General features: G+C 49.2%; 1 protein-coding gene across 2 annotated transcripts; it reads left to right on the top strand.

Annotated features, from left to right (window-relative positions):
* The first annotated feature begins 130 nt into the window (after positions 1 to 130).
* On the top strand, positions 131 to 26193 carry mtus2a (microtubule associated tumor suppressor candidate 2a). 2 transcript variants are annotated; one of them, XM_029848086.1, is made up of 16 exons: positions 131 to 278; positions 7158 to 9372; positions 9929 to 10190; positions 12625 to 12876; positions 19209 to 19355; positions 21350 to 21448; positions 22769 to 22962; positions 23048 to 23173; positions 23905 to 23971; positions 24105 to 24319; positions 24416 to 24521; positions 24616 to 24689; positions 24757 to 24855; positions 24959 to 25078; positions 25186 to 25286; positions 25377 to 26193. In XM_029848086.1, the coding sequence occupies exons 2-16, from the start codon at positions 7360 to 7362 to the stop codon at positions 25792 to 25794; spliced, it is 4293 nt and encodes a 1430-aa protein (XP_029703946.1). In that variant the 5' UTR covers positions 131 to 278; positions 7158 to 7359; the 3' UTR covers positions 25795 to 26193. The 2 variants fall into 2 exon arrangements, with proteins under 2 accessions (XP_029703946.1, XP_029703947.1); XM_029848087.1 differs by having other exon boundaries at positions 25189 to 25286.
* Positions 26194 to 27120: the final 927 nt, after the last annotated feature.

The following is a 27120-nucleotide window of genomic DNA, read 5'->3' on the forward strand; positions in this document are numbered from 1 at the left end:
CGTGTTTCGCCTCTGAAGTGCCGGCTGATTCCACTCACGGTCCTGCAGAGGGCGCTGTGCGCGTGGGGAGAAGCCCGGGACTCTGCGCCAGGTGTCGTCCGCAACATCAGCACCGCTCCCGCTCCTCCTCCTCCTCCTCCTCCACCTCCTCTCCGCATCATCCCTCGCTCCCTCTCTCGCCTCGCGCTGCTTGTGCCAGTCAGACAGACGGGAGAAGAGAAGGAGGCGCGCGCTTGTTTTGCAGCCACATGATTAAGCAGCATCAGAACCACCCGCAGGTAAGACGCGCAACCAAACGCGGCGCGTCCGCGTTTTTGCGGCGCAGCTTCTCAAACAAGTGTCTCTGTTTTGGTTTGGTCGCCTTTTCCTCGGTGCCGATGTGATTCTCTCCTGGGGGGAAAAATTAGAATTGATCGTTTAGCAACCTTGCGATGCAGAATTTGGGTTGTTGTGTTTTTGTTTTTGGTGCAATTTGTCGCCTCATATCTGAGGGGGGGGGGGATGAAAACAAAGTTGAGTGTCGGACGGTGGCGAGAGGGTCGGTGATGGATGGAGCAGGTCAGGTCTCTGTGGGTGATGTTAATGACCAGAAATAGATTATCCAGGCTTTGGAGCTGCTCTGGCTCTGATCCACTGGACTGGGGGGTGACAGCGAAGGCACGCATGCTGCGTTCAAACTAACATTCCTGTAATCGGGAAGTGTCCCGAACTTGTAATCCTCTTTTATTGTTTGTTTGGGTTTTTTTGGGGGGGAAGGGGGGGTTAATAGCAGTACCATGATGTCAAATGTGATGTCCTGAATGGGTCACTGAACATTAGACATGGAGGAGGCTGCTTTGTGCTGCGGCCACACACTTAAAACACATCACCTGTGCCGCATGTGCTCGCCCCTGCAACAGCCCCCCCCCCGTCCTCGGCCTCACCTCTGGGTCTGTTGGGGGCAGGGAGGGGAAGGGAGGCAGGAACTGATGAATCAAACAAAGGTGAGCAGATTGAGCGGGTCGTCTTTCACACTCGGGTGCCGCTCAACCAGGCCGTCCTTGAGGCCCGAGGCGTTCGGGTTCCTCCCGTTCCTCCTCTAACCTGCTTCCTGCTCTTAAACAGTCTGGAACTTTCATGGAGATAAAAAAAAAAAATGGATCTAAAAGTTCATTCTCCCCCAAACCTTTGCAATCCCACCCGTTGATGCAAGAGGTGCAGAGCTAAAATCAGAGCAGTGGCGTAGTGACGCGCACACACACACACACACACACACACACACACACACACACACACGCTACCGTGGCAGCCATTGCTGATGTGTGTGTTTGATTGATTCATCGCGTCTGACCTCAGCAACGTCTGAGCAGCAATCAATGCGACACATCTCTGCCAGGGTGATGTGGTGTGTGTGTGTGTGTGTGTGTGTGTGTGTGTGTGTGTGTGTGTGTGTGTGTGCTTGGGCTTCTGTGTGTGTGTGTTTATGCTCATATATGTAGGTGAGTGTGTGTCACAACCTTCAAGGTCATTTAATAGTGCAGAGGAGGATGATCAGTGCAGAGGGTGCCAGAGGAGGGTCAGAGCGTGTCGAGCGCACTCACAGCCGGACAAAAACAGGCAAAGTACTGAGAGACCATCGTGTTGACTTGTGAGTGTGAAGCGCACGTGAGCGCGTGCATGAATGGTGGGTGAATGAACAGTCTCCACATCCACACCGACACACACGCTCATGCTGTCTTTTGTTTGGAAGGTGGCGACGAGATCGCTGTAGCTCCTCCTCCCCTGCAGTCACAGGCAGGACAGTGAGACACACACACACACTCACACACACACACACACACACACACACACACACACACACCCACACACTTGCTTTGTTGTGCACTGTGGCTTTGCTGATTAACAGTTGTTTTACTGAGAACGCTGCAGCCCTCATCACGTGTGTGTGTCGTTATGTGGGGGCTAAATTTAACGACCTTAAAAAGTCGCACAAACCTTCGTGGCCTTTTTCATTTCTCATGGCCGACCTCCGAGCCGAACATCTACTCTGCTCGACTCCTCGTCGCACACATCGCCGCCGTCAGCGTCCTCTGCTCCCCGCTAACCTCTTGCTGATTCCTCCCTCCTCTACACGCCCCCCGAGGTGGAGCACGTGCACGCTCAGACGTGCAGGCACAGCCAGACCTCTCCAGCCCCGCGTGGCGTTGCTCATCCCGGCCATGTTTCCACCATGTTTCCGTCATCTCGTTTCTGGCTGCTTTACGTCGGAGGGGGAACGTTTACGTCTGCAGCAGCTTTGAATTTCAATTCTTCGCCTCCTCTTTGTCCCCCCCCCCCACCACCACCACGTCCCCCAGCCACGCAAGAGTTAACGTTTTTCCCTGCGACAGGCGCGAGGGTGGTGGGTGGGCGGAGGGGCTCTGCTAATAACAATGCAGTGCCGGCAGCCAGCAGTGTGGACAGACGCGCAGCTTTTCCTCTGCCTTCACGCCGCCCTCCGTCTGCCTCTGTGTGTTTTATCTGCGAGACGCGGAGAATTACCAAAACACATGTCTGGCCTCCTTTTTTTTGACGTGTCTCCCACTGATGCTCTTTTTTTCCTAATTATATTAATCTCCCTACCAGTTCCTCACCATTTGTTCATCCCCTTTTTTAATTTCCCACACATTTGTCTCCCATTTCTCTGCGTCAGCCACCCTCACCCCCCCTTTTTCATTTCTGAAGCTGCACGCCGCTGCAGGACCAGGCCGAAGAGAAGGAGCCTGTTAGATTTTCCTGAACTCCATCAGCAGCAAAGCAAAGGATGGTGCGGATCTTGTACACGCTTTTCCTTTTGAACGGTGCAAACTCATTTCTTCATTTCACTTCAGCAGATACGTAATCCTCTTACTGGTTTTTGAGGTTTCCCATCTCCTTGGCTGCAGGTAGCAAACGCGGGGCGATTCTTATTAGGGCAGGAATCAGCTTTTATTGTAGATGATCTTATTTTGTCATTTGAGCTATGACCCAAGATCTTTGAGGAATCCTGTTACAGTCCCCCTTCCAATCCAGAATGAGTCCCTCTGGGCTCCCAAAAGAAAGAACTACGGAGGAGAGGGAGACAGAGAAGGGGGGATTGCTTGGCAGATGAAAATGGGATTGATCACATCTCCCCACTCTCATTAACTCCGTATTATCAAGGTAGAAGGAGGGAGGGACAGACGGGGGGGGGTAAGTGAAAGGCACAGAAGAGGGGACTGGTGGAGACGACGCCGTATTGAGCATTTCTAGAGGCTATGCATCTGTCAGGGAAGCTTTGTTGCTATGAAGCAGATAAGTTGTGCCGATAGCCGTGAAGCGTGGAACAAAAGGACGTCAACTGTGCAGCACTCGCGCAGTTTAGTCAAATGATGGCGTGGAAATCGCGCCTATTGTGTCTGCTGAAAGAATGGAGCTTTTAGCTGATTCCGTTGCTATTTCTGTCTGTTTTGTTGCTGACAGAGATGGGAGGAGAAGGGCCGGATGAGCGATGCTCAGCTCTGCTCCGAACACCCTTTCACACTAAGCTGCAGCCTGCTGGGTGTTTGTCTCAGAGTGGAAGTGTGAGGGGACGCATATCATTTCAGAGGATGCTGTATCCAACACCTACTTCTTCCTGACTGCAGTTCTGTGGAGGGGAAACGTTCACGCCTTCACACTTCCAGAATTCCTCAACCAACCAGGACAACCCAGCCCTGGGAACGTGCACGAGGATGATGCCATTAGAGCTTAATTACATAGCTGCATTAGAGGACTCGTCTTCTGCTCTGTAGCATTGTAAATCCTGCCCCAAATCTAATTACGTCATGTTCTCCCGTTCTGGAATCATAAATTACAGTTATGCACATGTCAGCACTCCGTCCATCTGCCCCCCCCCCTCTGTCTCTCTCGCCTCTGTTTCGGTTAGAATTCGTATCTCTGCAGTGGCAAAGAAGAAGGTGCACGTGGAATGTGTGTGTGTGTGTGTGTTGTTGGGGGGGGGGGGGGGTCCTCCTGGGACTCAAGGGGTATAAAACCTGTCTGCTATCTGGTGGGGGGAGGAGAGGAATAAAGCAAAGTGCCAGAGACAAATGGCTTCTGTAACAGCCACATAGGCCGCCGGAACGACAACAAAGACGGAGAGAAGGTGTGCGTGCACGTCGATAATGCACGTCTGGGCAGCCTGTGTTGTAATGTGTAGGCGCCGTGTTTGCGTTGTGTTAGGAGACATGATTTGTCTCCAGTTAGTTAAGCCACAGAAGGAAATTTTGGATAAAAAAACCTTCATTTTCAAAGAGTCACAATAAGGTTTTCAGGTTTTTGCTCTCCAACGTGAGGCAACGTCGTCTCACCTGCTTTTTTTTAGCCCCATTCTTTAGAATTTATGTCGAATTTTACAGACATTTACAGAGTTTAATCAGACGATGCAGTAAAATCGTCTCTCTTTGGGTCTCCTCGCATCATCTTTTGTTCTCCTCCGTTGCCCAACTATTAACTTTCCTGCGGTTCCTCAGAGAGAAGCAGAGACTCTCTATTCAACCCCCAGGCTAATTATTATGAGATTTTCTATCTTCAGACCTTTGTGGAATGAAAATAGACCGTGTTGCCAGGTTCATTAACGAGAGCAATTAGCGCTCATCTGTTTATAATAAAGCATTTTCTATCTCTCTTCGTTCTGCTTCTTTAAGCACAGCAACTATTCAGAGAAGCTGTAAAACTCAGACATTAAAGGTTCAGTTTACATAAACCTGTCCATTTTGTTAGACAACCACAGTTGCATCCTGATCTCAGATCTCCCACCTGCTGTCTGTCTGCGTCTTTCACCCACACAATGAAACAAACCCAAAAGAAAGCAGTGGAATAAGACAGTCGTGTCTCACATCCCATCATCCCGCCCTCACATCCCATCATCCCGCCCTGACCTCACCACGTAGACGTACCACGTATTTGATTACAGAGATATTGTGGGTATCTCGTACATCGGCTGCATTACAGAGTCAATATTGTGGAAACAATTCAGTTTTTTTCTTGCTACCAAGAATCTGAGTGACATTTGTCACAACCTTGCAGCATAATAACCGTTTATTACGTGAAAACAAATGCAAAATCCAAAGTCTTGGGGTGACACCGCGTGAAACCGAATTGCATACTATGTAATAGAATATTAATTATCCCTCACTAATGATCCGTGAAGGATACTTAAAAACATCATTACCTCAGCTATCGTTTATCGTGGGGTGTATTAATCCTGCTTATTTATATTTGCATAGAATATCAATATATTGGCAGGGGTGAACTAATTGAATTTTCAGGGCATGCCCCCCCCCCCCCCCTTCCTTTTCCATGGCATTGCCATGACAACTGTAGCTGTACCTTTATTCTTGGGTTTTGTGTTTTCCCAAGAGGGCCTATTCTCCTCCTTTGTCTCAACCTGTGGGGCCTCCCTGGGAGGCAGCTTAAACCACAAAACAACCATAATTTGATCCAGAATTCCTCTAAATGCATCATGTGACTTCTCCTTTCTGAATTCCCTTAAAACATTAAAACACACAGATCAGCGTATTTTACTCATCGCGTTTATCAGGTCTCGGCATTGGCACGAAAGAAACTTGGTCCACTATCTGCAGGTGATCAAAGGTTTGTTTTCCACTGGCAGCTGTATAATTCATGTCCCAATCAAAGGAAACATCATATCAGCCTCTTGCTAACATTAGCCGCGTTTCATCCACGCAGTCATGTGATCTTGTTTACCTCCAGCATCTAAGAATATCTCCAGTAGTGGGGGGAATCCGTCAAAATTCCTCAAACGCGGGCGTTCGGGAACATCGCTGGATAGAGCTGCTTTGTAATGCCTTTCATCCTCACTATGGGTTTTTCTTCTTATTCAGCGTCAGACTGGTGTTCTTGTCCTTTGTCTGGTTGTGTTTGGGGGTTCTTGCAGAGCGCGAGGTGTGTGCGGTGATGTGGTCTGATTGTGGTTCAGCCGTCGTGAGTTTAGCGTTGGGCTTCTCAAGCCTGCTGTCTTCAGCTCTGCTGCATCGGTGCCATAATCAATGTGCCACCCTCCATTTCTCTGTCTCACCTCCCCACCCCTTCGCTCTCCTTCCCTGCCCCCATCAATCCTGCAGACGCACGTCTCTAATTGTAGCGTTAATTAAGGGTAAATATTTACGGCGTTTGCATGTGAGACACAGCCGGATATTTATCAGATTATCTACCACAATAACTGACATGAAGGTTGCGGAGATTACAGATATGTGCTTGTTCGACATGTTAATTTTCTGAAAAATCCATGTGCCCGTACGTCTTTCAAGCCCTTCGATGTTCTCGGAACATTTGGTCGGACTTGCCAAAGGCAGCGAGAACTGGCATCCGAACAGATTCACTCTGTTTGCTGATGGAGAAGAGCACCTGCCTCCTCACCATGCACATGCAGTAACGGGGCGTGAGAAGCTCTATTGGAGCTCATGGAACCTGCCGAGGTTTTCAGTGCTGTGCTTTAAAAATACATATTTGATTGGAAGACTAGCATGAACATCTGTACGGAACATGTACCCGACTAGATTATTAATAAAGGGAAATTATTCTAGGTTGAATCTGGTTTAACTGCTTCTGGGCGTGTGTGAGCAAGTCCCATCATTGCTTTAATCAGCCATATGGCCCGGTTCTAGCGGGCCTGTTGAGAGAGCAGTGTTAACCCTCCTGTAGTGTTGAGAGCAGCACTATGGATTTAGCTCCCTCGGTTGGTGTGTTTACACAGCCTGTTACAACATCCATCAATCTTTTCTCAGCCGTTAATGCAACAAAAACACGCATATTGAAAAAAGTGCACACAGAGATGGTGGAGTAACAGAGAATTTGTCTTTTCGCTGTGTGACTCTTGGAGGGTGGAAAAAGGTGTCATTGTCATCTAGTTCTCACCTATCCATCTTTCTCTTTCCTCCCTTTTTGTCACTCATCCCCAGAGCGATTCCTCCAGGCAGCTGTCCTCCGATTTCTCTGGATCCCTTCGAGTAAACACAATTTGACATTTGCAGCTGTTTCTAATTTATGACTGTGTTTACACTCAGTAAAATGGTTTGAGCCATTAAGTTAAAGTTGTGTCGTCGTCGGTTGTTGTGTGGTGGTAAAAAGGGCAGAAGACTGCAGTTACATTTCTCTATGTCCTTCTTGTCTTCTAGGAAAGTCTGCTTGGACAGGTGCCGAGCTGTAGAGAAAAATGTGCCATGAGATAACCTTCCATCGCTCAAACAAATAAGCAGAAGATTGTCGGCGCGCAGAACTTTAGGAGGCCAGACAGAGGAAAAAAAGATACTTGGAAGTCCTTACATGGCCTCAGTACCCTGAAGGGGTTGTCTAGTGCATCAGAGGAATCAGGCCAACATGAATATCTCAAGTGGTTTCCAGGAATTAAAGATTAGTGTTGAGAAAAGGGGAGAAAAGGTTGTAAACAAAACCCAGATTTGTTTTCCCCAGTCCGGGGATGATAATGCCAATCGACTGTCCTCCATTTCCAACCGAACGGGAAAAGCATTAGTCGAGGACACGGGGTACAACACAAGCTCCATCCCTCCTTTGGTCTCCCAGAGTGAATCCTCTGATAAGTTGTTGTTCTGGGGCTCTGAGCAGCAATGCATGGAGCCTGATGTCAGAGAGTTCAACCTTTTGGAGAGTCAGGAGATACATACATTTCTGAGGAGCGGGAGTCAGGATGGAGAGAATGAGGACGACGATGAAGGTGGGAGTCTAAGGGATGGAAAAGATGAGGGTCCCATGTCCATATCCTCTAGCTCAACTGCCAGCTCTGTTTCTGTCGGCATGAGGAGGAATGACAATGACAGCAACAGCGTGGAGGGCAGAATGGAGAGTAGCAGAGGGGTGCAGAAGAGGGCAGCTTATCGTAGTGCAGAAGATCTGGATACAGAGAGAACGGACACAAGGTCGGGCCGAGAAGGAGACAGGGAGAAACGGAAGGGGGGATTAAAGGAGTCCAAATCAGAGACAAATGTGTTTGTCTCCAGTCTGTCAGCTGTTTCCCTCAGTGGGAGCCTGGCCAGTGCTCTGGATAATACCGGAGGGACACAGTCAGTCTACCCTGTGTCCAAGATCAAACCTTACGCTCCTACAGGCAGCTATACCTCAGCCCAGACCAGTAGACAGTCTGCCACTGTAGAAGCCACCCAGGGCTCCCCACAACCACTCCCACAGGAGAAACAACCTCAGATCCTTGCTCACACTCAGAGACCAGAGGGAAGTCAAGAAAGAAACAGACCATCTTTTGAAGCAGGACTGGGTCAAAGAAGGAAGACTGGATTTGAGGAGCGCCCTATACCACCAAGGCGGCAACAGCTCGTCAGACCACTCTGTCAGACAGAGATGGGAAGAGCACGGAGCTTGGAAGAGGCCAGTCCTCATCAAGTTGAGACAAGGCAACCTCCTCCCTTCAAATCTGCAGAGTCACACATGAATGGGTCTAACAAAAAAATTATGAAATCATCCTTACGGGAGCCTTCAGATTTGTCTGCCCTCTACCACTTCTCCGGAGTCTCAAAAGCCAGCCAGAAAGAAGTGCCAGCAGCTGAAAAACCACTGGGTCCAGGCCCAAGGTGTAACTCAAGTCCATCTGATCCCTCAGCAGGAGAGAAGAGACCACAAACCCAGTTCACCTACAGAAGGAATTGCTCCAGTCCCAACAGGACAGGCATTGACTCCAGGTGCTCTACTCCTCCGCACTCTCCTCTCAGGACACCCCAGGGTTCGCCACGCCGGCAGCCAACCATGTACCTCGTATCCAGGAATGTCTCTGGAGTGGGTAGATATGTGCCATCAGGTTACAGTCCTGCTGTACCCACATCAGCCCAGGGTAATGGCAACAGTAGCATTAGACCACCACTCAAAACCTGTATAAGCACAAGTGGAATCCCCAAAGCGCCTCCAACTAACCAGCAGAGCTTCACCCACACATCCAGCCCCAAAGAGAGCTCCCCATCCCCTAAACTCAAACCTAAAGGAGTTCGACCTAAAATCATCACTTGTGTCAGAAAGAATCCTCAGTTTACACCCCAGGCTTCCGATGGACCCTATCAGGTATCCTCTCTGCCAACCCGGCTCTCCGCACACGGTCACCAATCAGGAATGTGTCCTAAAGAAAACCCTAAAGAGCCACCCAAGCCTAGCTCCGAAACGAGAGGAACCCCAGTACTCAGTGCCTCCAACCTACTGTATGATAGGTACCGCCACGAGATGCAGGCCAATATTTTACCTCCTGGAATCCTGAACAGGACCATCAGACCATCTGGCCACACACACACCGTTCCTCCTGCACACACACACAGCCACACAGCTCCTCCAAAACTGGGCAGCAAGGCAGACACCTTCTATGGAGCACCATCAGAGGTGAGTGTACATATGCATATATTTATATGATTATCTTTTATGATTACCTCAGCAAACAAGTCACTGTTTTTAAACCACTTAGCTGTAAGAAACGTACTTCACATTACTTTGTAATCCATCACAAAAAAACCAAAGCTCTGATTTGAAAGCTGTGGGGGAAAAAATTGACTTTGTCCCCCATCAGCCACTGAAGATTCTTGAAAAGGGGTTTGAGGACAAGCATTCGCCAAATTTACCATACTGCTAAAATTAGGTCAATTGTAGTGGCGCCTATTAGAACCAGCATAAGAGAATCTTATTTGTTTCCACATCACAGCCTCGTATCAATATTCACAATTCAATCATCTGTAATCGATCAGAGCTGTATATTTTGTTCTCTCTCTGCAACATCAGCAGAAAACCCCAGTAGATGGTGATGGATGTTTGATTTCAGGAAAGACTGTGGAGTTTGGAGAAGTTCAGCTTTTCACGCGAAAGAATAGAATAAATATTGTTGTGCACCTGCATCGATTTGTGCCGTAAGCTAGCATTCATTAACCACCGTCTCGATTCCTAGGTGGGAAGATCATCCAGTTTCAAAGAGCGCACCAGTGAGGAACCACTGCAGACCCGAGGGGCCGCTCAGGGTGGGGGGAGTGGCAGTCTCCTGCGCTCCGGAAGAGGTCTGCGTCTCGGCCTCGGAGCTGTCACCAGGACAACGTTGGGGTCAGCCAATAAGGGCAGAGGGCCCAGTCAAGGTCTCAAGTCGACAGCGGTCTTTAGCCAGCCGGCCCAACCTGTCAGGCAGGCAACCTGTCAGAAAAACGAAGAGAACACAGGTAAAAGAAAAAGTTCATCATGTCGTCGTCGCCCAGCGCGACTTTTATTAGCATGATGGCGTCATTTCTAGCCGCAGTGTGTGGCTGAATTTGTGCATTTTGCATGTGTAATAGAAAAGAGATGTCTGTGCCCTTGTAGCACCGTCGCAGTGAGATGGAACTGCTCTACCCTGACACACACACACACACACACACACACACACACACACACACACACACACACACACACACTTGGCATGAGATAAAGGCAGCTCATTAAAATGTGGTCTTTGAGATTAATTTTGGCTGATTTTCACTATTCTGATGGGATGCTCGGTGCTCCAGAAGGCTGCTGTCTACAAAACAACATCAATAAATAAAGAAATAAAACCCAACTCTGTCTTTCTCTGCACGCTCCGTGAATTCCTAATTCCGATGATTCAGACCCCATCACAGACAGCTGAGGTCGGGCTTGTGTTGCAGCTCAGATGGAACATTGAAGTATGAAATCCTCCCCCCCCCCCCATCAACGCTGCTGGAAGGCTTTGCCGTTTGTCACTTCCATGAATATTTGATCTGTCCTCTCTCTCCCTGGGTGTGATAACCCAGGCCAAAAGAAAGTAAATCAAAAACGCCAGACATGCACATGTGCGCAGTCACATATACAAACTCCCATATTCACACCCCCTCACAGTGTTATGATGGCCAGGCCTCCTTATCATAATCCCTATTAATACATATGTATGCCGTCCCTGTGCCGCTCGGCCCTCTGGGAGCTACGGCCTTTTGAAGTGCTAAGCAATTAACTCTTAAGTAACGGCAGTCTCTTCGTGGTTGTATGGCGCCACACACAAATAAACACCAGTTAGGCTACATGCAGCACTGGTCAGGATTAAGTCTGTTCTGGCGTAATCAGCGCAAATAAAGGATTTCTGCTGTTTTTATTTCAGTCGGAAACACAGTACGAGCCATACATAGCGCTAGCATGACTTATTTTCGAATAATATTAACTCGTCTATCTCCGTTGTGCATATTAAATAAATCCAGCTGTATAGCTATTATTTGAGTGTAAATGTACTCACACACTAATTATGGCTGTGTAGATTTTACACTATCTGTTGTTATGGTAATGAGGAAGATCCACTTAAAGGAGACGACATCGGCATTAAGGCTCCCCTCACAATTAGCGAAGCGTCACTGGTGAACATTTACTCAATGCTCAGACAAGGGACAAAGCCAGGTTGTCTGAATCCACCACATGCTGTGAAATCACTGGGGGTGGGGTGGGGGGGGTTAACATCAAAGACAACATTTCGATCTTATTTTGGTCACTTTCGTTGGGGAGGACAGGTGACCTGTAATCCCACCTCTCGCCCGGTGACTGCCGAGGATGCAGCACAAGTGCCCGTTCAGTCCACTTATCTCCTCCATCGTTCAGAGCACATAAATAGAGGAGAGCGGGCAGGATGGAAATGAGGGCATTTATCTATAATGACCATGACCTTCTGACTCCAGAGGGGGGACGCTTCAGTGTAATGAACAGGCCACGCGGCATGAGGTGGGCATTGAGAATAGATGATAAGTGATGAGAGGGAATTGCAGGGCTGATGGTGCTTGGAGGGAAGTGGGAGAGGCAATACTCACTTGTTTCTCTCTCCCTGAGCTTGTTTTTCTCCTCTGGTAGCTTTGTCTCCAATGGAGGAGACAGCGGTGACAGAAGGGAAAGGCAAAATTAGGCTTCCCGCCTTATCTCTGCAGCCAGCAGGGTATTATTCTCCTCCGCTGCCCAGGGTCCAAACCTTGTGCTGGAAGCAGGAGCAGCAAAGATGGGTCTTCTCTGCGGGGTCTGGGGATTTTCCCATCATTTACTGCACAGATGTGTGTGTGCAGGCTGGGTTCTTCGTGCCTGAACATTTCTGTTTTGCTGTTGGAACCCTCATATCAGGAGGGGGGAGGCTTTGTTCCCCTTGCTAACAGTTGCCTCCAAACAGAACTTTGATTACCACTCTATCCTATCTGGACTCCTTCTCCCCTTCTCAATGAAAAACAGTCCTTTTATTTTGTCATTTTAACCCTTCTAGACTTTGTATTATGTTCATAATTACAAACATCAGGTCGTGTATTATCCTGGAACACAGTGTGTTCTGGCATTAGACAAATTGGCAGCCTCGTTTCCAGTCAGCAAACCCGAGTCAAAAGGAGCATCTAGTCATGGTGGTTTACATTTCTGGGCCGGACTGCAGTCAAACATGACACATTACACACCAAAAGCTTAAATGATGCAGGAGTTAGAGGGGAAATAACAAAGATCATGAAGCGTGTGGCATTCGGGTGGCGTGTGAGTAAGTTAATGAGTTAACAACAGATGATCTAGGATGTGTCCTCCTGTGGATTCACTGTCAGCTAAAGAAGCTCCAGGTGTACCCACAGTAATGAATAAATCCTCCTCTCACAGATGAGGTCTTCACCCACCATGCTGCTCCTGCTCCAGGGGCAGCAGCACCCACCCAGCCCCAGGTGGCACCTTCCCGGTCTCTGCTTCCCAAAGCTGCCAGCCAGTCGGGCCTGCGTCCTCCGGGCTTCACAAGTCGTGTTGCAGCAGGTCGCCTCGCGGCCTTCGGCTTCGTCCGGAGCTCCAGCGTGTCCTCCGTCACCTCGGCACACTCCGCCGACAGCACCCACAGCGACCCCTGCAGGACGGCCCACCGTGAGTTTCTTACTCTCAACTCTTCCTTTTTTTCGGAAGTGTACTTCAATTTGTTCATCCCAGTGGTGCAATTATCACCAGCACCGGTTTATTAGAAAACCTCTTTCATGAATTCATAATCAACCCCCCCCCCCCCCCCCCCCCCACATTCATTATGGTGCATTCATTGTCTTTTCCTGAGCTCCACCCAGGTTCTTCCCGCTCCAGGTCAAGACCAACAACAGGGAATGTGCATAAGGAATGTTTCCAACTCACGAACAATGTGGGTAGTGAAAGGATTCCCAGTGAGTTATGATTCAGGCTCAATTATTCTTTACATCAGTGAACGCGAACATTTAGGAAACATTTAAAAATTACCGATCGGTGTGATGCTAACCTGCACCTCCGGGATGTTCCCAGTCACGGGAAGCTGGAGGTTCACATCAAGTGGCGGATTCACCTTCAGCCGGTTGGGCTGGTTGGTTAGTTAGCTGCATGTGTCTAATGTGACCTACATAAGCAACGCTCGCTCTGCCTCTCCCAGTTACAGCTGACGTAGGCACCTCTGCTTTGGTGCACATCAGACCCCCTGTTATGTCATCGCTTATTCCCTCTTCTCCCCCTTTTACATCCATTTTTCCCATCCCTCCTTTCATTGGTTAAAAAGACGCTATGTAGGGCATCAGGCACCTTTCGGCTGCGGTAGTTTAGGAAAGAAAGCAGAGCGGTTGTTTTCCTGTAAACTACAGCAGCTGAAAGGTGCTATAATGTTAGAGTTGATGTTAATGGTGTTATCATTTCGGGATTCTTGATTTCACCACTGAAAATGAAGCAGATGATATTTTTTTAATTTCGCTGAGGCCTGAGCGCTCTGCTCTAAATGGTGACTTGAATCTTATGCTAACACACAATCAGTCACATTCCAGCTGAGAATTCTCCTCAGCTAATCCGTTTATTTCCATTCCCACTGAATGACTTCTGTTACACACATCCACAATAGCGTAGCGCTGCAGGACGCCGCCGCCACGAACGTTTTTAAGCCTCTCGGCTACGGCGGCGTTATGATGTCACTTACGTCAGAAAACTCGTGCACGAAATCAAACGGTGAGGAACATCATCAGAAAGTAAAATGCACGTATTTGAAAAGCAGAAGGCTTCCACGGAGAGTTGAAAGGGAATCAGCAATGGCAGACACAGCGTGTGTGTGTGTGTGTGTGTGTTTACTTCCTTTCTGTTTTGGACTTCTTGTGACCTTTAAGCCATGCTCAAACTGTACTCAACAACAGGAGGTCTTGTCTTCCCTCTCTCTCTCTCTCCCTCTCTCCCCCCTCTCTCCCTCCTCTCTCCCCCTCTCTCCCTCCCTCTCTCTTTCTCTCTCTCTCCCACCTCTCTCTCACCCCCTCTCACTCCCTCTCTCCCCCCTCTCTCCCCCCTCTCTCTCCCTCCCTCTCTCTTTCTCTCTCCCTCTCTCCCCCTATCTCCCTCCCTCTCTCTTTCTCTCTCTCCCTCTCTCTCTCTCCCCCCTCTCTCTCTCCCTCCCTCTCTCTTTCTCTCTCTCCCTCTCTCCCCCTCTCTCCCTCCCTCCCTCTCTCTTTCTCTCTCTCTCCCCCCCTCGCTCCCTCCCTCTCCCCTCTCTCTCCCCCCTCTCCCTCTCTCCCTCTCCCCCCTCTCCCTCTCTCCCTCTCTCCCCCTCACTCTCTCCCTCTCCCCCCTCTCTCTCCCTCTCTCTCTCTCCCTCTCTCCCCCTCTCTCCCTCCCTCTCTCTCTCTCTTTCCCCATCCCTCCATCTTCCCCATGTTTCTGACGTTCTTATCTGCCAAACTGACAGACAGAAACTGATTCTTCCTCCTTTCAGAACGTTTATTATTGGGACTTGACCAAAATGGGAAACGTTTTCTGTCTTTAATCTTTAATCTTGACACGAAGGACTTGACTCGTCTACCTTTCGTTGCTCAGCGAGGAACGCCACCTCCATTAGAGCGCAGGGTGATGCAGACGGGGAATCATTAAGGAATAGAGCAGTGGGAGGAGAGGATTGGTGGGATCCAGTACAGTGGGTTAGAGGTGTGTCCCTGGAGTGTAAACGCCCCCTCTGTCCTACAGCTTGTCAACCAGCTGTGATCAATATGCAGCAATCTGCATGTATATTATGTGGAGGCCAAAGATTGAAGAGGAGGGATTATGGACGGGGGCCCCGGGGGAGCGCGGGGTGATCTGTAAATATCCACACTTGTATTTAGCATCACAGAGGGTCGGGACGGTCAATTTGGAAAAAACTGATGTTGGGATTTTAGAGCCGTGGAATCAATAAAGTGGTTTGTGAAATACTTAATCGGGCAGTTTGTGGCGTCAACAGATGCTGGATGGAGGCTCTACAACGTCTCCGCTTCCTTTCCAACCTTCCTCAAGTACAATTTCAATTGTACGGGCAACCAAGTACCCTCCAACCTACCCCCCTGGTGCAGGTGCTCCACCCACGGCACAGTCGGGAACTCGGGACAGCTACGTATCCCACGATGCATTTCACCTCAGCCAGCAGCAAACGCAGCAATTGCTGGAAGTGCGTACTTCAAAGTGTGCACTGTAGGCTGACAAGTGTGTGTCTGTGGACTGAGATACGGCACCAGTCCTGACATCCAGACGGATGTTTCGGGGACGGTGAATGTGATGGGAGGCAGTTTTAAAGAGCATTTCGAGGAATTTATGCCAAAGTGGCACCTGACAGCATCCAGCACGAAGCATTTGTGAAGCTGCCTTTATTCATCAGGACTCGCCACAACTGACCACAACCTGTCAGAAAGAGTGAGCAGGAATTTAGAACCTGGCCTGGAGTCTAAAGACCTCCGACATCTGCATTAAGACCGTTAAACTTCTGACTCTGCAAAAATACATCAAGGGTTAAAAGTCCAGTCCCTCAGCTGGATTTAGAAAATCTCTGCATTTATCTGCAGTCTGTTGTCACAGTGTGGTCAGGTTCCACCTGAGGGAGCCACTCGAGTGGAGAACAGGCTCCCACACTGGCTTCCGGACCTCCGAGGACTAAATGGTTGAGGACCAGCACAGATTTCCGTCATGCTGTTCTGCTCAGAACCTTCCAGACCGCTCAGGTTAGCAGGGACAGGCCTGTTTCCTGTCATCAGGCTAATGCAGCAACAGGCATTGGAGCAAACCCCAAGAGAAGGACAATGTTTGTGATCTTTCTTTCTGTTTTTTGGTCATTCTGAACGTCCTCTGTGAGCTGTGCTGCATTGGCAGGAAACGCAGGGAGGGAAGGAAACGAAGTGTGGCTGCACTGAGGGACCAGTGTGGGGAGGAGAGGGCCGTGGCTCCCACCGGCTCTGTGACTCATGCTAGCTCGCTGCGAGCAGATGGTTTCTATGGTGCATTCACAAGTGCGCACGCGCACAGACACACACAGATACACACACTCGAGCAGCAAATTAGATGGGGCAATTAGATACGGCTTCCGTTCTGTGGCTGAGGAGAGATTAAAAATATACGGCTGGGACTCACCGAGGCAGCAGCACGACGACGGGCTCGGCTACATGAGTGACCGATAAAGTCTAAACGTACTTCTTGTCTAACATTTATGAGCTTAACTGCTTTATTAAGATCGAAACGCACATCAGCATCTAAAAAAGCTCAGATAAAGGTGTCGGGGACAGCATTAAAAAAGGGTTAGTGGATATAAAATCCAGTTATTTTTCATTTTTCCTCACATATATAAATGTAAACATGTTCCATCTGCATGCTCCAGAACCAGGGACAACAGCCAGGGTTTATCCACAGCATATGTCACCCAGTCACACGGCCATTTGACCTCTGATCAGCGGCAGTGGGACGTCACTCAGGCTAAGAGGAGAAGATTCCCCCTGTCGTGTTGTTTGAGCGGAGCTGCACCTGTGATGGGATGTCTGGATCCTGACAGAGGTCAGAAGGCGTCTGCGTGCTGCTGTCAGCCTCTGACTTATCATCCACGTCGCTCATTCCGCCGCCCCGGTCTTTGAGGGGCCATTATTTTGCACCTTATGTATGCAGCGTTAACCTTGACTTTACACACACACACACGCAGACACTGATTTGTGTCGTCAGACCCTTTGGGTGTGAGGAAAGATAATTTATGCGCTCCAACTTCCACAAGGAAAATAATTCTAATTCACTTATTCCTTCATTTGCTGGGAGGAAACTGGTGTCAGCTGAAACCGTAACGTCTCTGGAGAGCGTTGCTACTTGCTAGCAGAGGCGCACAGTATTCCCAGGACTCACCACCGACCAGCCTGTATACAAGGATGACTGGATACGAATGCAAATGTGTACCGGGTGAGAAAGCAAACTCTGACAAATTCAAAGTTTAAATGCTGCCTGAGACTTTGTCACTGACAGGTGATGACAGACAGACATAATCCATCTTCAGACAGCTGACAAGACCAATGATACAGGCACTTAGCCATTCAGACGGCAAGCGTGATTACACAGGCGGTCTTCTGCGGAACGACGCTGACTGAACCTGACGTCCGTCCGTGAGGACTTCCTGTCCAACTGAAAGGGCCTATTACAAGTTCAGTTTGATAAGGTTTACATTTCAGCCACATTTGTCACCTAAAAATCCCAACTTAAAGTCTTCCACCTTCATATTTATTAGCATCACTTTTGCTAATCCCTTAGCAGCTACAACATTCAAAGACCAGCTACCTATTTAGGGCATCATTAGGGCTCCGTCCTGATACTTTCTGCCCTTTTCTGATGACCTCTGACCTGCTTCGAGCTTCTTCCTGCGGCTGTTTTTAAACGTTCAGTTCAGAACGTGGCGTATTTCCAAGCCGCTGCGTGTTTGGCCGAGCGTTAGCTGTCATCACTGCGAGCTCGGCGGGCTGGGACCGCCCGCCTCGCTCAAGCCCCCGGGGGCAGCAGGAGCGTTTCCTTCAGGTGCTGACAGGCACCGAAAGGTTGCTACGGTGGTGCGAGCGACTTGCCATATGCAGACTGTGGAGAAACTGCCCAGCGCTGCTAACACTCCACTTTAAAAATCAGCTCTTTTTTTTTTTGCAAGCTTCTCCAATAAAATAGGTTCCTGCTGAGGCAGAAAAACCTGCTGTGTCTGGTTCTGAGCTGCTTCTTCTGCACGGTCCCATTTTAATATCGCTGCTATTTTTCCTCCATCATCTGCACGGCCTGAGTCCACGGCAGCCCTGTAATTGAATTCCCAATCTGTTTGCTTCATCGCGGCTCCACGCAGCCAGTCGTCCTGTCTTCCTCCTCTCCAACTGCTGCTCTGTTATCCATCACCGCTGACACTCGGTCAATTAGCGTTGCATTTCAGACCGATGTTGCCGGTAATGAGATTCATCCCTTTCCTCTTTGTCTCATGAGCTGCTGCATCCCTCATTTTTATCATTCCCATCCTTCCTCTCTCTACCCAGAGTTGCCATTCACCCCCTCTCTGCGCTGTGCATGCTGGGATTTATTCCTAATTGACCCTTTGCCGCTGAAAACCCCTCTCTGCACTCAAACCCGAGTTGATTCGTGTCAACCTGTACAAGCCAAGCACCATTCCCATGATTTGGGGTTACAAAAGATGATTTAAAAGATAAATAAAAGTGAAAACACCATCATTTAACCTGTAAACATCAAGTGATTAAGTGTGATTAGCACCTATTTTCCATTCATCGAAATTACCGTCAGACAGCATGTTGACAGCAACAATCTCAGATCATATCCTGGTCAGGATGCAGAGCTCAGGCCCTTGACTTGGTAACGAGGAGGAAACTCTATTAACAGCCTTGCTAATCAGCTCTGGGATCCATCTGGGATGAGCGAAGCCATGAATCACCAGTATAATAATGGGAAGCTATGAAGGTAAAGAGCTCGTGTTAGGCTCCACCGAATGCACGTCCATGCACGTCTATATTTCTGTGTGTGTGTGTGTGTGTGTGTGTGTGCGTGCCAAGGCTCCTCTGAGTCCACACCCCCCCCCCTTTTTTTATTAACACAAGAAAATTAAGATAAACAAAACGTCTCTTTATCTCGTCACCTTTTCGGGTCTCTGAGGCAAAGACGCGCCGTGAGGAGCGACGCGTGGCTCAATCATCCGTCTAAGATTGTTTACAAACTTGTCCAAACGAGCAGCCGCAGACGAGCAGCCGCCGGGTCATTATTGATCGGGGTCGCTGCGATGAGCAGGATGTCCGCAGTACTTGAGACTGCGTAAACAGTTGTCGGGTATTGATTTAGCCAGGCTGAAGGACGGTTTGGTTCTGCTGGAGCACGAGGACGCAGGAGGACCTGGAGCACGTGCACATTTCAGTCCATCAGATCAGACTGAGCCATAAGCACGATTCCACGCTGTGTTCCAGGTCTGAGCGGGAGCGAAGAGGCCCCACATCACAGAGTGACCACTGGACCACTGACGGACCACCAGAGAGGTTACAGCCTCCAGCCGCCCTCCACTCCAGCGCTGCCCCGGCGTTTCCTGCCTCCCCAGTCCAGAAACTCCCCCGGAGGTCAGTAAGAGTGCACGACATACGAACACAGGTAGGGTAGGATGCACACGTGCAGTCAGCTGAGGATGATGAATCATTCATTCAGAAATGGACCACAAAAGACCCGATGAATGTCGGTGACACCAACTGGAGCACCCGACTGAACCCAGTCTTGGGTTGGGGGTTGTTGAACGGCATTGTGGGAAGTGGGTGTGGCTAGAACGCTGAAACCACGCAGTGCTGCTTTAACTCCTTTGGTGGCAGCGTTTTTCTCACCATCACCATCAAACGTGAACGAAGAGCTTTTGAGTTATCGAAGTGGAAGTATGACAAATCCCAAAGCGGCGGTGGGCGTGCTTGCTGCTCCGCTCGGAGAACCGACTCCCGGCTGAGAACGCCTGTGAGGATGAGACGCCAGGAAAGTGTGTTGCGATGGATCTTCACACCAGTGTTTTCACACGTGGAAATTAACACCAGGAGCCTTCCAGCGTCACACAGCACTCGCTCACACTCACTGTACATCCTTGAACTGGCGAGTGATGGAGTAGAAGCACAGCCATCGACTCGCAGTAATTGTGAACCCAGTTTCAGAAATCAAAAGGAAACATTATTAATATTTTCTTCAGCTGAACCTGAACAGAGTGGAGCTGTGAGGAAAGGTTGATTGTAAATCTCGTATAAAACACAGAGGAAAGGAGTGGATTCCAACTTATATATGAACAGCATTTTTTATCTGGGTCATGTATTTCCTGTTGTGATTGTCCACCTGAACACACACACCATCCCCACTCCCCAGTGACCATCAGGAAGCTCGCAGAGGAAGGACCAGACTCTATACATGGTGCTATACATAATGCACGGATAAAGAAAGCTCCAGTTTACTGTCACTGGGGCATGAGTACTAGTAGCGGAAGCTTTGGCTCACTAGATTTAGGTCATGTGTTTTTCTTAAGTGTCAGCTGCAACTAACTTAGAACTGAGTAAACTATCATACAGACAATAGAAGATCTTTGTTTGGAAAGGTGCCCCAGTCACAGTTGCCCCATTCTTGCTTTTTCCAAATGTTTGTTTTACATTTACCCAGAGAGTGTCCTTCAGGATGACCCTCAGAAGTCTCCTGTTATCCCTCAGACAGGTCATAAAAGGTTTGAGAGCACTATCTGATCCAGGAAGAGTTCTATGAGTCCATATTGAGCCAGTTTAAAATGTCTCAGACTGGAGTCTGTCCCTGAGGAGGGGTTCCTTCTCTGAAACCTCACACCATAAAAAATCACTATTTTCTGAGTGACATCAGCACACTGGAGGCAGAATCTGTCCGTGAGAGTGTTATCTTTGGGGTAGTAGTCTGTGAGAGATGATTATTGTGCATCCAGGTATGAAACCACCTCAGTTGACAAGCCGTCCTCCTCCGCATCGCCGTGATGCAACCTGCAACCTGCAACCTTGTCCCCATTGTGAGGGAGATCACGTTCAGGAGCTGCAGATTGGTCGATCCTGCTTATTTTGGTTCCATCAGTTTGGTGGAAGCCAAACAAAGACAGACACACTGTTTCTGCAGGCCTGAAGCGTCTCTCCAAGGTCATTTGGGGGGTTTGTTCAGGAGGCTTTTCTGCCATTACAGGTCAATTCAATTCTTCTCAAGTCCTCGCTGCTCATCTCATCAGTGCTGCTTCTCCGAGTCCACGTTCAGCACGATTATCATCCTGAGAGCCCTGACTGATGTATCTGGTTTTCAGTTCCAAACTTTACTCCCACACACTTCACCAAACTTGGCTCCTAAACGTTGTCTCCTCTGACTGCAAAGCATCTCAGAGAGCAACGTGGTTGTGCTCGTCTCCTGTGGGATACAGTTATGCTGCACAGCAGGGGGGGAGAATAGGCCCAGATGAAAGCAGGAGACTTAAAAAAGTTAAAAGAGGGAGAAATCAGCAATGGAACGGGGGGAATGACAGCAGTTGAAAGAGAATAGCTGCTACGAAGGCTGTGTGTTAGCTTGTGCTTTTGATGATCAACAGTCGGCAGGAAGGAGCTTCAGCGGAGTTCAGAGATCACACGTTCCCTCCCATCCTCCCCAAAAAGGCTGGCGGTGGTTCCACCCAAGCCTCAGTCGCCAGGTGAGTCCACAGAACACCAGCACTTCACACAAATATTGCTGAGTCAGGGTCATTACAGACAAAATGTATTTTCCTGTTAGATTTCAGGGGCCTCCTAATATTTCTCTGTACTCCAGACGTCAATTCTGTTTCCTTTCTCTTATTGCATAGTTGGCTAGACGGGGTGTGTGTGTGTGTGTGTGCACTCACTCTCTGGTCTCCCGGTCTTTATCCCACTACCGTCTGGTTTCTCATCCCTGCTCTCATCATTATTCCGTCTTCATCAGCCTCTGCCGTTATCATCTGCATGCTGCCGTCGCTGTCCGCCTCATCAACCCATTTGGTATTCATTCGCCTCTGCTTAACCTCTCAGGTGTGACCCACAGAGGCGTGTGTGCCTGCAGGAGCGAGACGTAATTAACACAGGGCTTCTCTTCAAACAACAGGGAATCCTGCGATGCCTTTAAGGCAAAGACGATGGAGACGATGCCTGGATTATTAGGAATCTCCATATTTTTGCTAATTCGAGCAATTTCACCATTCACCAGTTTTGTTTGAACACACACAGGCACACACACACACACACATGCACACACACACAGGCATACACACACACATGCACACACACACACACATACACACACACACACACACACAGGCATTCATTCTGAGCCGTTAGCTACCCTTTTATTACTTCCTCCTCTGTGCTAAATTCTTCCATTTGTCTGCGGCTCACAGCACAGCCGTCCTCTCTCCATTTTTCCTCCATCCAACATTCAGCTCATTTCCTGGGACCCTGCACCCCATCCTCACGTCGTCATGGAGACAGCTTCTCATGCTTGAACACGCCTGAATAGGGCAGGTGATGAGGAGCTGCAGCGGCTGTAGATCTTCAGGTTGAGGAGACGGGGCAGATTTAAAGCCCGACCTCAGGCTCCGCCGGCGTGTTTGTCTTTAAACCACATCAGTCAATAACCGGACCCAACGTCAGTCCCAAACACCCGCTGCAGCGCCATCGGGTCTCCATGTTCTGATGGCGTTCATCATGAATTGAGATTATCCATCATCGGGAGCAGACTGGGAAATACCCCAAGGCTTTGGCCAAGGAAAAGATTCAATTAACCTACGATCATTTATCTTGTGAACACAGTCATTAGCAACAGGTCAGGTCAAATCTCATCTGATTTAATTCTCATGGCTTTTCTTATACAGTAGACAGATCAATGTGGCCCCAGTGGATTTAGGAATCAGTACGTGAATGATTTATGACATACAGGAACTAGTTCTGTCTTTAACATGATCATTTCCAATGAATTTCCGCTATTTGTCTGGTTTCTACAGTTCAGACTGTGCAGCGGCCTGCAGCTCCAGTGCGAGGGTCGGCTCCTCTGGGGTCCCCCCGCCGCGTGGCCCCCTTTAAGGTGCAGCAGGAGCAGCCGGAGAGCCGGCAGAGGGAGCAAAATAAAGAGGATCAGCAGAAAGAAAGGGAGAGGCAAGCGGAGGAGGAGCGGGAAAAGGAGGCGCACCGGGAAGAGGTGGGCTGCTGGAGGAACCTGGAGTCTTCAACCTTTTCCAGTTTTGATGTTGACGGCGGTGTTTTTACGGTCCTGTTCCGTTTAGATCCGGAGGCTGCAGGGTCGCTGTGAGCAGCAAGAGAGGCAGCTGAGAAGGCTGAGAGAAGAACTGAGGAAGACATCTTTGGGTTTCCAAGCCTTCATTATCACTACTCAGCATTACTGCCTCAAGGTACCCGGCCTGAATATCATAATTAGGTTACACCAACCTGATGCAGGACAACCCCCCCCCATCCTCGAAGCATATGTGTTAAAGCTGCCCCGGATGAGCTTTTTCTGCAAGGTCAGGGACATACAGTATTTAAGACCAGCTCGGTGAATGAGCGGCGTGATGCGCAGCTATATGTGAGGTCTTCCAGAGTTCAGTGGGACACTTCGACACCGGTCTCCAGTTTCCTCGGCCTGTGTGATGGAGCGGTTCAGCCTGAAAGGTGTCACCGCTGTAATTCTGCTGTCAGGCTGTCTGGCTTCTTTGTGGTCAATGTCTGGGTGCTGCTGTCCTCGAGTCCAAGTGTGGGTGGTTCCACGCAGGGTTGAGCTCCCTCTACTGGAAGTAATGAGAAATGACAACTGTATGCAGGATCACCGATCAGCACTCAGGTTTGCAGACTAGTGAACGCTGACTGGGTCATTATAACAGCACAGCGCCTTTTCCCCCAAAGCTACAACTGTAAGCTAACTCAGCATCAGGACCATTTCAGTCTTTTACTGTAACAATGAGAGCTTTTACTGTCAAGATTTAGTCAAGAAATAAACACCATATGATTTAAGAGTCCCCAGGTTTGTTTGTGGCCATGCTAGCTTGTAGCTTCAACATACGAACGACCATCAATTACAAAAGTTGCTCATTGATCAAGGGCAGTGCTGCTGAAACTAACTGCTAAAATTTATGTTTTTTTGCAGAATAAAACTACAGAAGAAAATGAAAGGAGGCTGTCATCAGAGATGCAGGAGATCAGAGAGGAAATGGGTGAGTGCGACTCTTCCAAAGGTTAAATCAACCTAGAACAAACATTCTTAGCACTGAAATACGTGCATATTCAATTAAAGCCTTCTGATAAAACTGGTCATCACAGGTATGTGCACCCTTGTCTCATACTCAGAGTTCAGCTCAGCGCGTTGGGACAGACTCGTCCAGGAAAAGGCGGCGCTGGAGGCGGCGTTCGACCACGAGCTCCAGGAGCTGCAGCTGCAGCAGGAGGCGGAGCTTGCAGCTGTGGAGGAGGGGCTCAGGAAGTGTCACCTGGCGGAGACAGAACACCTGAAAGTGGAGCATCGTTCAGAGATGGAGGAACTGAGAACTCATCAGCAGGAGCAGGTTGGAGAAAGGCATCATGGGAGTCACTTGTTTTTAGGATTTGGTGTGAAATCAGACCAGAAACGACAACATTTTCTGTGGTTGTGGACATGCTAGGTGGAGGAGATGACGGTCCACCACCGGGCAGCCGTTCAGGAACTCAGAGACATGCATAACATCACCATGGCAACGCTGCATGAGGAGCACGCTCGAACCATGAGAGGTCTGATTTCAGATCAGAGTATTATAATGCAACGCTGCCACTAGTGTCGTTATTATGATCATTATTCTTCATGAGGTTGTTGTCCTGTGTTTAGATTTGAGGAAAGCTCACGAACAACAGAAGCTGCTTCTGGAGGAGGATTTTGACAAACTGAGACTCTCTCTGCAGGTATGAATCCGCCAAAGATCCAGTTTTGTCTCTTTGCACCCTTATTGATCTCATCTTGTGTTGACAGGATCAGGTTGATACCCTCACATTTCAGAACCACAGTCTGAGGGATAAAGCCAAACGCTTTGAGGATGCTTTGAGGAGGAGCACAGACGAGCAGATAATTGTGAGTTTCCCTCCAAAACAGCCGCTCCCAGAGGTGGATTTACTGTAGCGAGCGTGCCTCAACCCCAGTCCTTTGCTCCGCTGTCTGTGTGTGACTGTGACAGGAAGCTTTGGCTCCGTACCAGCACATCGAGAAAGACCTGAAGAGCTTGAAGGAGGTCGTGGAGATGAAGAACCAACAGATACACCAGCAAGAGAAGAAGATCTCTGATCTGGAGAAAGTGGTAGGCTCAAACAAGCTGCCCCCCCCCCCCCCCCCCCCCACACACACACACAAAGTGAATAAAACAGTGAATAACATTTTGCGCTGTGGTTGTGTTTTACTTTTGAGCAGGCCCAAAAGAACGTGTTCCTGGAGGAGCGAGTCCAGGTTCTGCAGCAGCAGAACGAAGATCTGTTGGCCCGGATCCAGATTAACCTCTCCATCTCCAGGTACGAAGCACGGCCGACGTGTGTCTTTAGCAACAGTCTGAAGGTCCGATGTCTGAAAGGAACCGTGAACTTGCCCCCCCCACCCTGCAGGCAGCTGTCGGAGGAGAACGCTAATCTCCACGAGTCTGTGGAGAAGGAGAGCACCGAGAAGAAGAGGCTGAGCCGCAACAACGAGGAGCTTCTGTGGCGTCTCCAGACCAGCCCGCTCATGTCCCCGGCGTCTTCCCCGCTCCACCGCCCTTTCTCCACCTCCCCCGTCCCCTCGTCCCCTCTGTTCTCGTCCTCGCCCGTGGCCGGCTGCGACTCGCCCACTCATTGCCACGGCTGCCCGCAGCAGGCTCAATACTTCTCCCCCACCCACAGACCAACTGCCAATCAAAACCTTTCCCCGGGACCAGCCGCTCAGAGGGCCACAACCAATCAGAATTACTCCCCTGGCCCGGCCACGCCCACTCACAGAGCCAACCGCTGCAATCCTGCGTCCTGTCTGGGCTCTTTGCAGAGATAAACTCTTCAGTTACGTCACCGCCTGCTTTCTTTCTTAACCCGCATGCGCACCGAACACACGAGCGTGTCAGGTGTCCATCACGCCATCGTCACACACAACACACACAAAGAGCCCAGCTCTGTGCCCTCGCACCACGTTTGCATGTAAACTGAGAACAACTGTACATACTGTACCATAGTCACGACAAAAGATGGTGAAACCCTCACACACGTCCCACCAGAGCACAATAATCTACCGCGCGGCCATGCCCGTTAGAAAATAAGCTATGTTCTCCGTCCCAACACGTCGTCGTTTCAAACCGTCGGCAAAAGCGCCTTATTCTCCATCTGGCCGCTCCCCAGCTGAAGAGCAAGTAACGTGTTGTTTCCCACAGCAATTTGCCTAAAATTCCAATGTAAATCACAAACAAATCTTATTTTCTTTTAGTTTTTTCCAGCTGTGGAATAAGTCCTGTCATTTGTGGGTCCCTCTCCCAGCCGTTTCAGGGGACTTCAAATTCCAAAGCCTGCAAGGTCTTCCTAGCATGAGCTAATTACTCTCTGCTTTTTACAAGATCCCTCAGGTCAGCTTGCAAGAACCACGTCTGCAGCTTTCTGAATTACCTCAGCGGGAACGTGCTGTCCATCTTCTGAAGCTCCCCCAACAAAAGAACCCGATATGCTAGAAGGGAGCTCAAACTTACCCCCCTACAGGAAGCTTTGTAACGTTTATTCCTTTTACTTATTTCTTACGCGTGTTTTGCTACTAAGCATGTACTGTGAAGGTCTTCCGGTCTTAATGTTAAGCTTATTATTGCTATTATGTGTGTATTTATCAAGCAAGAGTTTAATGAGTGTTTCAGAGTATCACCTATGGGACACAAGTGGAATATGTGATGAGTAGTGGCGATCATCACACACACGCAGCGTTCAGGGAAGTGCGTTGTCATTTAACACGAGTCAATAAGCTACGTAGGTTTAAAACAAAACCCAATCACACAGGTTAACCCTCTGTTTACCTCTCTGTGAAGCGTCACAAAGGTTGGAATCATCCTGTCCTTCAGCCACTGAGCTCAACCTTGTGCAGAAGCTACACTGTGTTTCTCAGAGCGCAACAATACACAGTTCAGGGACTTGTTTTCTAAATTGACCGCGGTCAAAGTTCTTTCAGCTTTGATCTTTGTACAAATCGTCTTCAGACTGCAGACGTATCCTGGGTTTATTTTCCTTTTTACAGAGACCAGACCCCAACCTTTGGTGTCTACGGTGAAGGGAAATAGCTTAAAGCCTAAAATTGTGATGTAAGCGCCTCTTCTGTGGTAACATGGTGTCCTTTTTTACCCCAGGG

The sequence above is a fragment of the Takifugu rubripes genome, chromosome 15, assembly GCF_901000725.2.
Source record: "Takifugu rubripes chromosome 15, fTakRub1.2, whole genome shotgun sequence".
Taxonomy (NCBI): domain Eukaryota; kingdom Metazoa; phylum Chordata; class Actinopteri; order Tetraodontiformes; family Tetraodontidae; genus Takifugu; species Takifugu rubripes.